General features: G+C 44.5%; 1 protein-coding gene across 3 annotated transcripts in view; it reads left to right on the top strand.

Moving 5' to 3' along the window:
- TAF15 (TATA-box binding protein associated factor 15) overlaps window positions 1–16,543 on the top strand; it is a 78,700-nt gene that overhangs the window by 53,314 nt on the left and 8,843 nt on the right. For all 3 annotated transcript variants that reach the window (XM_068268662.1, XM_068268660.1, XM_068268661.1), the window contains 2 exons: window positions 16,045–16,165; window positions 16,260–16,351. In XM_068268662.1, coding sequence (XP_068124763.1) covers window positions 16,045–16,165; window positions 16,260–16,351 — 213 coding nt within the window. The remainder of the gene's footprint in view (window positions 1–16,044; window positions 16,166–16,259; window positions 16,352–16,543) is intronic.

Below are 16,543 nucleotides of genomic sequence, written 5' to 3'. Positions count from 1 at the left end.
CTGGGCGGCACAGGACAGCGATGTGTCCTGTGCCGCCTCTAATAGGCTTCAGCCTATCAGGCGATCCCCGGCCAATCAGAGGCCGGGGATCGCCGATCTCCTTTACGGCGCATGATGTAAACAGCGAGGATTTCTTCCCCGCGTGTTTAAATTTCACCTGCAAGCCGCGATTGGAGGCTCGCAGGCAGTTCACGGAGACACCCTCCACGGAGACACTGACCGTGGTTGTTAAGTGGATAAGGACCCTGTCACTTTGGGGAGGTTAATTGTGGATTCTTCCAGCCTCTTGCAGTCTTGTACTGTGCTCTAGTTCCGCTGCCCTCCAGAGTGCTGTTTTCTCCTCAAAATGATCCCTGACCACAGTTGTGGGCGTGCCCGTGCCTCTCTCGATCTCTCTCCTGTGGTCAGGAGCTTTCTGTGCTTTTGCAGTTCAGACTTAAAAGACAACTGAAGAGAGAGGTATATGGAGGCTGCCATGTTTTTCCTTTTAAGCCTTACCAGTAGCCTGGCAGCCCTGCTGACCCTCTGCTTCTAATACTTTCAGCCATAAACCCTGAACAAGCTTGCAGCAGATCAGGTGTTTCTGACATTATTGTCAGATCTGACAAATTGGCTGCATGCTTGTTTCTGGTGTTATGGTAGCAATTGCAGTCGTAAAGTGTATTGTTAATACTGTTGTTTTGTGTAACCGTACCCATATATGTAATATGGACAACTATTATTGTGTACTTTGCCTAAGCCATGTGTACCACAAGCAATTCAGAGTACGTTACCCCCGCACTTGGCGAATAAATGCTTCTTGTAATTCTTATATTCAGACACTTCAGCCAAACAGACCTGCAGGGCTTCCCGGCAACTGGTATTGTTTAAAAGGAAATAAACCTGGCAGCCTCCATATACCTCTCTTCAGTTGTCCTTTAAAGAGACTCTGAAGCGAGTCTAAATCCCCTTTTTGAACTTGTATTTATGTTAAGCACTATAATCCCTGCTAAACCACCGCTATCCCACAGCAAAACGTGGGGTTTATACCCCCCAAATCTCCTCTGCAAAATATACGACTTTCTTGGTCGTGGATTTTGCTGCTCATGGAGGCAGAGCTATGAGCTGAAGCTCTGCCTCCATGCGCGTCAATCGCCGCACAGATCTCAGCCTCTCCCCGCCCAGCTCTGGGATGGAAGATTGAGAGGGCGGGGAGAGGCGGCGATCACCCGGGATTGACGCGCTAAGAGGCAGAGCTACAGCCATTAGCTCTGCCTCTATGAGGAAGCGCTCCCTGGACTCATCAGAGGGGATTTGGGGGGTATAAACCACTCGTTTTGCCACGAGATTGCGGCGGTTTAGCAGGGATTATACTGTTTAACATAAATACAAGTTAAAAAAGGGGATTTAGACTCTTTAGAGTCTCTTTAAACTGCAAAAGCAGATTTCTACCAACAATCCGAAGCACAATAAAGAAAGGCGCAAGTCCGTCTGATCTTTTGGAAGGGACAGACACCCTTGAGGCTTGCGGAACTTCGAGGGACCATACAGACTGCTAGCAGTTGAAAGAAACCCCAAGTAAGTACACCTTATCTTCCCTAGCATCCCTGGTTATCCTTTAAGCTATATAGTTTAACCACTTCCTGACCGCCTAACGCACAGAGGGTCGGCCGGTGGAGCCCTGAAGGACCGGCTCACCCACAGAGGCGGCGGTCCTTCTAAGGGCATGGGCGGAGCGATCGCGTCATCCATGACGCGATCCTCCGCCGGCGCCTGTCACCGCTCGCCCGCCGCAACATCCCGCCGGCTATATGGAAGCGCCGGCGGGATGTTAACCCCGCGATCGCCGCATACAAAGTGTATAATACACTTTGTAATGTTTACAAAGTGTATTATACAGGCTGCCTCCTGCCCTGGTGGTCCCAGTGTCCGAGGGACCACCAGGGCAGGCTGCAGCCACCCTAGTCTGCACCCAAGCACACTGATTTCTCCCCCCCTGCCCCAGATCGCCCACAGCACCCCTCAGACCCCCGCCCACCCCCCAGACCCCTGTTTGCACCCAATCACCCCCCTAATCACCCATCAATCACTCCCTGTCACTATCTGTCAACGCTATTTTTTTTTTTATCTCTCCCCCCCCCCCCCCCCCCCCTGCCCACTGCCCCCTCCTGATCACCCCCCCCCCACCCCTCAGATTCTCCCCAGACCCCCCCCCCCCCCCTGTGTACTGTATGCATCTATCCCCCCTGATCACCTGTCAATCACCCCCTGTCACTGCCACCCATCAATCAGCCCCTAACCTGCCCCTTGCGGGCAATCTGATCACCCACACCAATAGATCGCCCGCAGATCCGACATCAGATCACCACCCAAACGCAGTGTTTACATCTATTCTCTCCTCTAAACACCCACTAATTACCCATCAATCACCCCCTATCACCACCTGTCACTGTTACCCATCAGATCAGACCCTAATCTGCCCCTTGCGGGCACCCAATCACCCGCCTACACGCTCAGATTGCCCTCTGACCCCCCCTTATCAATTCACCAGTGCATTAGTTACATCTGTTCTTCCCTGTAATAACCCACTGATCACCTGTCAATCACCTGTCACTGCCACCCATCAATCACCCCCTGTCACTGCCAATCAATCAGCCCCTAACCTGCCCCTTGCGGGCAATCTGATCACCCACCCACACCAATAGTTCGCCCGCAGATCCGACGTCAGATCACCTCCCAAGGGCAGTGTTTATATCTGTTCTCTACCCTAAACACCCACTAATTACCCATCAATCACCCCCTGTCACTGCTACCTATCAGATTAGACCCCTATCTGCCCCTAGGGCACTCAATCACCCGCCCACACCCTCAGAATGCCCTCAGGCCCCAGCCCTGATCACCTTGCCAGTGCATTGCTTGCATCTATTCCCCCCCCTCTAACCACCCCCTGAGACACCCATCAATCACCTCCTGTCACCCCCCTAGCACTCCTATCCATCAGATCAGGCCCAATACAACCTGTCATCTAAAAGGCCACCCTGCATATGACCGGTTTCACAAAATTCGCCCCCTCATAGACCACCTGTCATCAAAATTTGCAGATGCTTATACCCCTGAACAGTCATTTTGAGACATTTGGTTTCCAGACTACTCACGGTTTTGGGCCCGTAAAATGCCAGGGCGGTATAGGAACCCCAGAAACGGACCCCATTTTAGAAAAGACACCCCAATGTATTCTGTTAGGTGTATGGCGAGTTCATAGAAGATTTAATTTTTTGTCAAAAGTTAGCAGAAATTGATTTTTGTTTTTTTTTCACAAAGTGTCATTTTTCACTAACTTGTGACAAAAAAATAAAATCTTCTATGAACTCGCCATACACCTAACGGAATACCTTGGGGGGTCTTCTTTCTAAAATGGGGTCACTTGTGGGGTTCCTATACTGCCCTGGCATTTTAGGGGCCCTAAACCGTGAGGAGTAGTCTAGAAAACAAATGCCTCAAAATGACCTGTGATTAGGACGTTGGGCCCCTTAGCGCACCTAGGCTGCAAAAAAAGTGTCACACGTGGTATCGCCGTACTCAGAAGTAGTATAATGTGTTTTGGGGTGTATTTTTACACATACCCATGCTGGGTGGGAGAAATCTCTCTGTAAATGGACAATTGTGTGAAAAAAAAAAATTAACAAATTGTCATTTACAGAGGTATTTCTCCCACCCAGCATGGGTATGTGTAAAAATACACCCCAAAACACATTATACTGCATCTCCCGAGTACGGCGATACCACATGATTGGCACTTTTTTGCAGCCTAACTGCGCTAAGGGGCCCAAAGTCCAATGAGTACCTTTAGGATTTCACAGGTCATTTTTGTTTCAAGACTACTCCTCACGGTTTAGGGCCCCTAAAATGCCAGGGCAGTATAGGAACCCCACAAATGACCCCATTTTAGAAAGAAGACACCCCAAGGTATTCCGTTAGGAGTATGGTGAGTTCATAGAAGATTTTTTTTGTCACAAGTTAGCGGAAAATGACACTTTGTGAAAAAAACAATTAAAATCAATTTCCGTTAACTTGTGACAAAAAATAAAAACTTCTATGAACTCACCATACTCCTAACGGAATACCTTGGGGTGTCTTCTTTCTAAAATGGGGTCATTTGTGGGGTTCCTATACTGCCCTGGCATTTTAGGGGCCCTAAACCGTGACGTGTAGTCTTGAAACAAAAATGACCTGTGAAATCCTAAAGGTACTCATTGGACTTTGGGCCCTTTAGCGCAGTTAGGGTGCAAAAAAGTGCCACACATGTGGTATCGCCGTACTCAGGAGAAGTAGTATAATGTGTTTTGGGGTGTATTTTTACACATACCCATGCTGGGTGGGAGAAATATCTCTGTAAATGACAATTTGTTAATTTTTTTTTTACACACAATTGTCCATTTACAAATTGTCATTTACAGAGATATTTCTCCCACCCAGCATCGGTATGTGTAAAAATACACCCCAAAACACAATATACTACTTCTCCTGAGTACGGCAATACCACATGTGTGGCACTTTTTTGCAGCCTAACTGCGCTAAGGGGTTCAAAGTCCAATGAGCACCTTTAGGCTTTACAGGGGTGCTTACAATTTAGCACCCCCCAAAATGTCAGGACAGTAAACACCCCACAAATGACCCCATTTTGGAAAGTAGACCCTTCAAGGTATTCAGAGAGGGGCATGGTGAGTCCGTGGCAGATTTCATTTTTTTTTTATTTTTTTTTTGTCGCAAGTTAGAAGAAATGGAAACTTTTTTTTTTTTTTCTTTTTTTTTTGGTCACAAAGTGTCATTTTCCGCTTACTTGTGACAAAAAATATCTTCTATGAACTCACTATGCCTCTCAGTGAATACTTTGGGATGTCTTCTTTCCAAAATGGGGTCATTTGGGGGGTATTTATACTATCCTGGAATTCTAGCCCCTCATGAAACATGACAGGGGGTCAGAAAAGTCATAGATGCTTGAAAATGGGAAAATTCACTTTTTGCACCATAGTTTGTAAACGCTATAACTTTTACCCAAACCAATAAATATACACTGAATGGGTTTTTTTTAATCAAAAACATGTTTGTCCACATTTTTCGCGCTGCATGGATACAGAAATTTTACTTTATTTGAAAAATGTCAGCACAGAAAGTTAAAAAAAATCATTTTTTTGCCAAAATTCATGTCTTTTTTGATGAATATAATAAAAAGTAAAAATCGCACGAGCAATCAAATAGCACCAAAAGAAAGCTTTATTAGTGACAAGAAAAGGAGCCAAAATTCATTTAGGTGGTAGGTTGTATGAGCGAGCAATAAACCGTGAAAGCTGCAGTGGTCTGAATGGGAAAAAAAGTGTCCGGTCCTTAAAGAGGAACTGAACTCTAAATATTAAAACAAACCATTGGAATACTTTTTAAAGATTATAGGCAAAAAGTGTACAGTATATCTTAAATACAAGTAAATAAAATGTATTATATAAAATAGATTATTAAGCCTGGCCCACTTGTGATGTAGTTTGCCGCGGCAGTCACGTGGTTACTGCCGACAGCTTCGCTGAGAACTATGGGAGACCTTCGGCAAATTCCTCCTACAATGTAATTAGCTTTCTGCGGGCCTGATGTTTACAAAGGACGTCATCAGGTGGCGCCTCCTCCGAAGCCAGAACAATAACACTGACAGTAGTGAAATGACAGGCAGAGCGGAGCACACAGCAGAGGGACGAGACAGACATCAGAACAGAGAGGTGGATAGGAAAGAGGCAAGCTGTCCTGGATGGAAGCGTGAGGGCAGAGAAGCAAGCGGCTATATAAGGAGCAGAAAACAATGTTATGCACGGGTGGCCAGCGCATTCCAAATAGCTGCCTTGGGAAGAGAAAAGCTCAGTCCCACACTTCAAAAGATCAGCAAAACAAAAACAGTGATTCCCTGACACAATAGTTCAAAGGCCGGCTGGTTGAAGCTGAGTGATTTCGGAGGGCTGCTGATAGCTGAGTCATAGTGTCTGGCTATCACTGCTGCTTGCAGCTAGTAGTAAACACATGTAGCTCTTAAATATCTCATTATGCTGTGTGTATCACTGTGTTTACTATAAGAACTAAGACCTGAGAAATTATCCACAACCATCTTCTCAATGTCATAAATCTAGCTACAATATTATCCGCATTAAATGTGCAAAGCCGCAATTGCGAAAATTTGTGGCTATCATAAACTGCTGTCTATTTTCTAATACTGTGAATGCAGAAGAACTACTATAATTCGGCTATAATATAAATATTTGCTCTGCTCCTCTGTTCACTATGTGATCTCATCACTTGTAACCGCTGTTCTTGCTCTTTTGTACTTTTTCATAGCCGCTGTTCCTGCTGTACGACTAGCAGTGATGTGACAGCAGTTAGGCGTTGGGGCAGAGGAGAGTGAAAATTTAATATAGAATATGTCACTCATTTCACCACTATTACAAGCATTACTATAATTCATAACTATACATGGATATATATATATGGATATATACGGTGTGTGTGTGTATATATGTATATATATATATGTATGTGTGTGTATATCTATATATCTCTGCAGTTACAACAGAGAGTTATCTTGTAACAGTATCCGTTACAAGCGATGAGAGCACATCGTGACAGCAGAATGAATATCTGGTTATGCAGCAGTTACAGGGCGTACATTTGAAATAGCCGTAACCGCTACACAATATATATAGGCGCAATATGAAAAACACTTTACAGGGGACAAAGATGGCACGGTGTTCCGAGTTAAAGGGAAGATCCACGGACGACACGAAAAAAAATTAAAATACAAATCCACTTACCTGGGGCTTCCTCCAGCCCGTGGCAGACAGAACGTGTCCTCGACGCCGCTCCGGAGGCTCCCAGTCTTCTCCGGTGGCGCACCCAACCTGGCCAGGCCGGCTTCCAGGTCGGGCTCTTGTGCGCTCCATAGTGCGTTTCACACGGGTGCGCTGACGTCATTGGACGTCCTCCGGGCTGTACTGCGCAGGCACTATGGAGTGCACAAGAGCCCGACCTGGAAGCCGGCCTGGCTAGGTCGGGTGCGCCAATGGAGAAGACCGGGAGCCTCCGGAGCGGCGTCGAGGGCACGTCCTGCCTGCCACAGGCTGGAGGAAGCCCCAGGTAAGTGGAATTGTATTTTTTTAATTATTGTGACCCTTCCCTTTAGGCTGGTTTCACAGTGGGACGTTATAGGCGCACGTTAGAGCAGCCTGTAACGCACCCCACCGCACAGCAATGAAAAATCAATGGACTGTTCACAGTGCCCACGTTGCGTTACTTAGTAACGCTGCGCCATTAGACAACGTACTGCATGCAGTACTTTACTGCTTGCACATGCTCAGTAACGTTGGGGAGGAGCGGAGAGCGGCCAGGCACATGGCTAATTAATATTCACTGCACTCAGTGACGTGCAGTGTTTACTTCCTGGAGCGGCCGCTCTGTGCGGCGATTGGCCGCCGGGACCACGTGATGTCGCATGCATCCAAGAGTGCGCATCACGGCATCACAGATGCCAGAGTGAGCTGCACAACGCGGCTCACTCTGACGTCCACAGCAGAGAGCACCCGGCGTTGCGTTAGGGGCACGTTATGCGACCATAACGTCCCCTAAAACGCAACGTCCTGGTGTGAAACCAGCCTTAAAGGAGTTATCAGCCGAAAATGTAAAAAAAATGAGCTGCGATATATGGGTAGATTCGACCAAGAGACAAATCTCTCTCATATCGAAAACGGAATCGCGTGCAGGGAGCCTAAGAGAGGTTTGGCGCTTCAGTGTAAAAAAGGCTGAGCAAGTTTTTCCCCAAAAAAAACATGAATACATATATATGCTTCACTCTATATAAAACTAAACAAATGTCCGTCCACTAAAAACATATAACAGTCCTTTTTACACTGTGACGCGCCAAACATCTCTTAGGCCACATACACACATCAGACCATAGTCTTTTGAAAATGAAAGATCACAGACCAATCTTACCACCCTTCCTGTAGTATAAGAGCCATACTCTACACAGTCTTTTCTATGGAGCTGAACTCCCCATCAGAAAAAAATCTTTGCAAGATGCTGAACACACAGATCCTGTACAGACACAAAAGATCAGTATCTGCAAAAGATCTGTTCCTGCCAGAAATCCATTCCTGCAAATTGCAATGATAGTCTATGAGATCTGCAGATCATCATACACACATGATTTAACTGACATTCATCTGCAGATCAGATCCACCAGGATGGATTTTCAGATCTGCGGATCTGCAGATGAATGTCAGTTAAATCATGTGTGTATGATGATCTGCAGATCTCATAGACTATCATTGCAATTTGCAGGAATGGATTTCTGGCAGGAACAGATCTTTTGCAGATACTGATCTTTTGTGTCTGTACAGGATCTGTGTGTTCAGCATCTTGCAAAGATTTTTTTCTGATGGGGAGTTCAGCTCCATAGAAAAGACTGTGTAGAGTATGGCTCTTATACTACAGGAAGGGTGGTAAGATTGGTCTGTGATCTTTCATTTTCCAAAGACTATGGTCTGATGTGTGTATGTGAACTGATAATGAAAGGGGGCATTTGTGTATCTAAAAGGGTTGCTTTTCGGCAAAAAAACGGTTTTCCTGAAATTAGTAATTGACGTAATAACAGTGAAGCATATGCGTGCCGGTCATATTTTTTTAGTGGACATTTGGTCCGTTTTTTAAAGAGTGAAGCATTGACAGTGAAGCATATATATTTATGATTTTTTGGGGAAAAACCTGTTCAGTCTTTTTTTTTTACTATGAAGTGCCAAACCTCTCTTAGTGTGTATGAGAGCTGGGATGATCCCCAACCTGAATCACGAGTGATTCAAATGAGGCTTAATTAGCCCATGCGCTATGTACTGGTAGGAGAGGGGGGGCTTACAGGGGGTGGTGAAATAAGAGGGGATTCCATCTGTCAAGCTAGCTACAGGGGACAACAAGGGCGGCTGGATGATGTAAGAGGGGATTCCCCCTGCGTAACACCTACAAGGAGGAGAAGAGGAGCGGATTCCCTCTGCAGCGTGACCCCCCCCCCCTACCTCTGCCGGATAGGATATGAAAGGGGAGAGCTGCATGACTACAGGACATGATATGGGATCTGGCACAAAACGAATGGGAAGAGCTGCAGGACTACAGATAGACAACACTTATCTCACACTGCAGGAGGCATAGTTAGAGAAAAAATACTTTATCAAGGTGTGTGCCAGTACAGTGCAGGGCAGCAGCAGTAGCCACAGCTGTCACTTTCTTGTAACAGGGCGACTGATGATGACCTCATGACACTGGGCTGTAAATCTCATTCTGTGGGCGTGAATGGGCATGTCTAACTCCAACTGTAACACCTCCCATGGAGTGAGAGCTGCAAAATGGAGGGATAGAGCTCTAAGATGGAGCCTGCCATTCTCTTTTATTCATAGTTGTATTGCACAAATATATCTACTTTTATATTGCCCTTCACAAGTGTTTTGTGTCTAATCATTAATTTCAAAGGGATAAGGAGGCTCAATTTAGTGACTTTTTTTTTCAGTTCAGTTCCTCTTTAAGGGGTAGAAAGCCCTAGGTCCTCAAGTGGTTAAAGAAACTTGAAGTCTGAGAAATATTAAGAACAACAACAAATCAGAGAATTGGCTCTTGGGTGCATGAAAAAGTCGATAAATAATTTTATTAGTTAATACCAAAAAATCCTAACACCAAATCTAATACAAAAAACTACACTATGATAAAAATACATGTAACGCTGCTCCGCCAACATTGGTCACTAGGACTCGCAATCTTTATACTAGTTGTGGGGCTGCAGTCCCCTGAAACTACTACTTGTCACTAGATGTATGGCTGGTTTAGAAAGCATGCGTGAGAGTCTCATAAAGCAATATATCATCCTAGGCAATGATGTAAAAATACATAAATTCACCCATTTCCAGGGGCAAAGGTACCATAGCTGAAAAAAGCCTTGGGAAATATAGATATATATGTCGGAGTAGTTCTGCTGTAAATGTCCACAAATCTTCACCCCCCACTCGCAGGGGTGGATGGAAAATCAAAAAAAGAGCTGATGAATGAACCAAGCAAGCTGTCATCAAAAGGTTATGGGACAAATCATGCTGTTAGTTGAAAGTAATGTAGAAAGCTCCAAACATGCGACAGATTATAGGCATGCAGCGTAATTTGGTTGTTAAGCATCCATGACATGAATGAAATGATGAAGCACAAGCAGGATTAGATGCCAGCAGAAGTTCAATGTCATATGTCCATCAATAAGGGACACCCGACAGCAACAAAGGCATAAATGCAGCAACAGCAATGCTTGAACAGTTCTCTATCAAAGGTGCAATTTGTATAAACCAGCAATATTCCAGCATTCCAAAGGTGGGTCCAGCCATGGATGGGTGATCACACATGCATATTTGTATAGTTACCAGTCCATCTAATTGTTGACCAAAGTCAGAGAGCGTTGGTAAATGAAGAGTCCCGAGTGGCCAGATGGCGGAACAAACTCGCTGAAGGACATCCTGACATGTTTCGCCGTTTACTAACGGCTTTGTCAAAGGCAAAGCAGCGGAGAGCGTGTTACTGAGACGCCATAACGACGTTCTTATGACCGTCGTACCCATCCCCGGCCTCAGTCATGCGCCCCGCACCTCAAACGTGAGCGACCCGCGCATATACGCGGATACGCCTGGACGCACGTCATTGGAGCGCAACTGCGCTCCATCTTTGCAAGGCCGGCAGGAACTCTGTCCGGCGTATGCCCCATGTGACATGCCATCCAGCTGAGAGAGCGGGGGGGTGGAAAAGAGGCGGGGAAAGCCGACCATACATAATCAAAATACACAAATACAGATCCATAAACATCCAACACTTTACATAGAAAGGCAGCGAATCTAGGTTTTAATCAACAAGTGATCGAGCCATAGCTGCCAAATATTAATTTATAATAAAAAATATACATATATATATACCACGCAGAATGCATGAACAACCGCAATTGTTAAGCAAAGAGGACATATGTCAAGGGTGTGTCCTGTCCATTAAATGGGCAGTATAAAAGCAGCAGCGGGACAAGAGCAAGGAGATAAATCAACCATGCAACAGGCAGGGAGGGGAACGTGCAGATGTTATTGCACTGCACAACAGGGGATCAAGCAGAGGACGACAACCAAAGGGATTAGCTCACCCACAGGCCTATTCCGGGAGAAAGACCCGGTAGTTAATACTATCATTAAGTCCCTTCCCCTCGGTGGCCCTAAGATTAAAGATCCACCGAGATTCCAGTTGGAGTAAAGCTTTATCTATATTCCCCCCTCTAGGATGCCGATGTACAGCATCAAGCCCTGTAAATTTGACATAGTGGGCGTTACCCCGATGTTCAAAATGTACATGCCGGGAAATTGGGGATTTGAAATTGCAACATGTGATGTCTCCCACATGGTCTTTAATTCTTTCTTTTAAGGCACGAGAGGTTTTACCAATGTAGAAGCAACCACTCAGTTTACAAAATGCTGCAAATACCATCTGCGGCCGTTGGGCAACATTACAGATTTGCCAATTTGTAAATATTGGCAATAGGCACAACCGCCGCAGCTGTATGTGCCCTTCACTTTACAATGACTACTCGGTCCTTTATTCCCCCAAAAATGACTCGTGGAGAGCAAATCCCTCAGTGTCTTACTGCGCCTGTAAGTAATTTGTGGTTTATGGGGTATAAATTCTTTAATGGTGTTATCATTGGTGAGAATATGCCAGTGTCGCTGGAGAACACCCTCCACCCTCCGATTTTGATCATTAAATCTTGTAATTAAACGAGTTTCTTTGAAATCAGTTGGGGTCTTAGACTTCTTCTGTAATAAATCGAGACGATTAGTAGATTTGGCTCGTTTGTATGCTTTTTTGAGCCAACGATCCTTGTAGCCTCTTTCTCTAAATCTAGACCGCAATAATTTAGCTTCTTTCTCAAAAGTAATGTCATCAGTGCAATTACGTCGGACACGTAGGTATTGTCCGGTTGATATGCCCCGTATGGTATGTGATGGGTGCGCGCTGTTTGCGTGCAAATGGGCATTAGATGCCGTGGATTTACGATAAATTTATAGGGCTTGATGCTGTAAATCGGCATCCTAGAGGGGGGAATATAGATAAAGCTTTACTCCAACTGGAATCTCGGTGGATCTTTAATCTTAGGGCCACCGAGGGGAAGGGACTTAATGATAGTATTAACTACCGGGTCTTTCTCCCGGAATAGGCCTGTGGGTGAGCTAATCCCTTTGGTTGTTGTCCTCTGCTTGATCCCCTGTTGTGCAGTGCAATAACATCTGCACGTTCCCCTCCCTGCCTGTTGCATGGTTGATTTATCTCCTTGCTCTTGTCCCGCTGCTGCTTTTATACTGCCCATTTAATGTACAGGACACATCCTTGACATATGTCCTCTTTGCTTAAAGAGAATCTGTATTGTTAAAATCGCACAAAAGTAAACATACCAGTGCGTTAGGGGACATCTCCTATTACCCTCTGACACAATTTCGCCGCTCCTCGCCGCATTAAAAGTGGTTAAAAACAGTTTTAAAAAGTTTGTTTATAAACAAACAAAATGGCCACCAAAACAGGAAGTAGGTTGATGTTCAGTATGTCCACACATAGAAAATACATCCATACACAAGCAGGCTGTATACACCCTTCCTTTTGAACCTCAAGAGATCATTTGTGTGTTTCTTTCCCTCTTCTGCTCTCATGCACTGAAGTTTCAGGCTGCTCTTTTCTTCCTGCAAACAGCTTTGCCCTTGTCTGAATTTCCTCAGTATGTGAAAGCCCAGCCAGCTCAGAGGACACTTTATCCAGCTTGTAAAAGATACGAGAGCAGAGAGAAGCTGCACTAATCTAAATATCACACAGGCAGTGTGCAGAGAGGGGCCTGAAAGGGGGAGTTCATAGCAGAACCACAACACTGAAGAACTTGGCAGCCTTCCAGACACTGGCCGACAAGTCTGACAGGGGAAAGATACATTGATTTATTACAGGGACTGTGATAGCAGAAAGTGTTGCAGTAAGCCAGAACACATTAGAATAGCTTTTGGAACTTGTAGGATGATAAAAAACAGGATGCAATTTTTGTTACGGAGTCTCTTTAACAATTGCGGTTGTTCATGCATTCTGCGTGGTATATATATGTATATTTATTATAAATTAATATTTGGCAGCTATGGCTCGATCACTTGTTGATTAAAACCTAGATTCGCTGCCTTTCTATGTAAAGTGTTGGATGTTTATGGATCTGTATTTGTGTATTTTGATTATGTATGGTCGGCTTTCCCCGCCTCTCTTCCGCCCCCCGCTCTCTCAGCTGGATGGCATGTCACATGGGGCATACGCCGGACAGAGTTCCTGCTGGCCTTGCAAAGATGGAGCGCAGTTGCGCTCCAATGACGTGCGTCCAGGCGTATCCGCGTCTATGCGCGGGCCGCTCACGTGTGAGGTGCGGGGGGCATGACTGAGGGCGGGGATGGGTACGACGTTCATAAGAACGCCGTTATGGCGTCTTAGTAACACGCTCTCCGCTGCTTTGCCTTTGAAAAAGCCGTTAGTAAACGGCGAAACATGTCAGGCTGTCCTTCAGCGAGTTAGCTCCGCCATCTGGCCACTCGGGACTCTTCATTTACCAACGCTCTCTGACTTTGGTCAACAATTAGATGGACTGGTAACTATACAAATATGCATGTGTGATCACCCATCCATGGCTGGACCCACCTTTGGAATGCTGGAATATTGCTGGTTTATACAAATTGCACCTTTGATAGAGAACTGTTCAAGCATTGCTGTTGCTGCATTTATGCCTTTGTTGCTGTCGGGTGTCCCTTATTGATGGACATATGACATTGAACTTCTGCTGGCATCTAATCCTGCTTGTGCTTCATCATTTCATTCATGTCATGGATGCTTAACAACCAAATTACGCTGCATGCCTATAATCTGTCGCATGTTTGGAGCTTTCTACATTACTTTCAACTAACAGCATGATTTGTCCCATAACCTTTTGATGACAGCTTGCTTGGTTCATTCATCAGCTCTTTTTTTGATTTTCCATCCACCCCTGCGAGTGGGGGGTGAAGATTTGTGGACATTTACAGCAGAACTACTCCGACATATATATCTAGATTTCCCAAGGCTTTTTTCAGCTATGGTACCTTTGCCCCTGGAAATGGGTGAATTTATGTATTTTTACATCATTGCCTAGGATGATATATTGCTTTATGAGACTCTCACGCATGCTTTCTAAACCAGCCATACATCTAGTGACAAGTAGTAGTTTCAGGGGACTGCAGCCCCACAACTAGTATAAAGATTGCGAGTCCTAGTGACCAATGTTGGCGGAGCAGCGTTACATGTATTTTTATCATAGTGTAGTTTTTTGTATTAGATTTGGTGTTAGGATTTTTTGGTATTAACTAATAAAATTATCGACTTTTTCATGCACCCAAGAGCCAATTCTCTGATTTGTTGTTCTCCATATTTACCGTTGGCAGGTTGCATGAAAAAATTGTTATATTGATGATTATCAAATACTTCATGGTTTTTGCTCCCATTCAATTTTAGTCCTCCTTTTTGAGTGTTTAAAATACATCTGAGAAATATTATAGGAGGAATTTTGCTGTCTCTTTTGACTGCTACTTAATTGGTTATGATACTGTATTTCTAGATTCATCACTGATTTAGAATTTGTAGTCATGTTGGTGTGCTGTCTAGGGATGAGTGAGAATAGTTTAGACAGAAACAAAACTGTACCGTGTATGCCAGGAGGGGGTCGCGATAGAGAGCCAAGTTATCTGTATCCATGCCACTTGCTGCTGCCTCCATCTTCACATTACTTCTTTCTTCACAATGGAAGTTCCAGCTGTTAGAGGAAGTGTCAGGAATATGGAGCACAGCATGCAGCGCAGTGGGGCATAGGTACCGATAACTTAACCCTATCTGCCACAGCTCCAACCTTGCGCACACATTGGTAACGTTTTCTGTTTCTTGAGAAAAGGTTCTCGCTCTTTGTGCGGACTCCAGAGTCCACTGCTTAAGCATTTTAAGATCAGCAAAAAAAAAGTAACTTAACCACTTCCCTATAACTGCTTGCAGGAGTGTAGCTACTACGTCCCTCCCCGCCGCACGTTCCTGCGCCTCCCCCCTCCTCGCTCGTTACTGCCGCCGATCATTAGCCGCTAGATCAGTGAAAGGGAACACTGTTCCCATTCATTGATCTAAGTCCCTGTGTGAATGACGGTGCTGTCATTCACAAAAACTGCCAACGCATTGCTTCCGGTAGTAATACTACACACAAGGGAGCAGTGAGCACATCTTGTGGTCAAATACTAAAATTACATCTACGTTTTTTTTTTTTCTTCTTCTTGAATAAAATTTTTAACTTATTAACCCCTGACCTCCCACACTCCCCAATAGTTACCAATTTGTTTTTTTTAAAAAGTAGAATTTACAAACCATTAAAAAAAAAATGGACTGAACTTCTTTAATATGTATGTAAAGATGGTATATTACTATTGCTTAATAAATTATGGGCTTGTAATTGGGTATGGCCGCAAAACTGAAAAAATGCACCTTTATTTCCAAATAAAATACTGGTGCCTTACATTGAACTAGGGAAACATTTTAAACGTTGCAATAACTGAATGAATGTTTTAAATTTTTTTTCTTTTTCCTGTTAAAACACTTTTATTAAAAAAAAAATTCTTAGCAAAAAGTACCCCCAAAGAAAGCCTAATTGGCAAAAAAAAAAAACAAGTTATAGATTCTTTCGTTGTAATAGTTATAGGGAAATGAATGGAAGGAGCGCTGGCAGGTGACAATTGCTCTGTTTTTGTTGTTGTTGTTTTTAGGGGAAAATCCTCCGAGAAAAAAAATAACTTTATGCCTATCTTTGTTCAATGGTTTTTTTTTTTTTTTTTGGGGGGGGGGGGGGGTATTTTTGTTTGCTTTTAAACTAATCACAATGTAATTGGTTTTTATTTTTAGGTCATAGAGGAGGTGGTGGTGGTGGTGGTGGCGGCGGTGGTGGTGGTTTTGGTGGTGGCCGTGGCTCTTTCAGAGGCGGCAGTGGTGGATCTCAGGGTGGTGATTGGACGTGTCCAAATCCGTAAGTCTCTTGCTTGTAAATCCTTTATCGCTGGACCTTTTTTGTTTTCATTTAATCATAAGAAATATGTTCACACTTTCTTGGTCATTTTCAGTTCCTGTGGCAATAATAACTTTGCAAGGAGAGACTCGTGTAACCAGTGTGGTGAACCCAGACCAGAAGATTCCCGACAGGGTGGAGGAGGAGGTTTGTAATTAGACATTAATCTTAGCCTTTTCTGTATGTCATAACAAATGAAGGAAACCTGTAGGGGAAAAAAGTGGGTACTTATCTCAATGGAAGGAAGCCTGCGAAGGACCATTCCAGGCCTGTCCTCACTGTAAAACCACTTGTTGAAGGTCTGTGCTTTCGAACGCAAAATATATCCCTTCTCAGCAT

Source organism: Hyperolius riggenbachi, chromosome 2 (assembly GCF_040937935.1).
Source record: "Hyperolius riggenbachi isolate aHypRig1 chromosome 2, aHypRig1.pri, whole genome shotgun sequence".
In the NCBI taxonomy this organism is placed as follows: domain Eukaryota; kingdom Metazoa; phylum Chordata; class Amphibia; order Anura; family Hyperoliidae; genus Hyperolius; species Hyperolius riggenbachi.
Note: the sequence above shows the minus strand (reverse complement) of the source record. Positions and strands in the feature narration are given on the sequence as shown.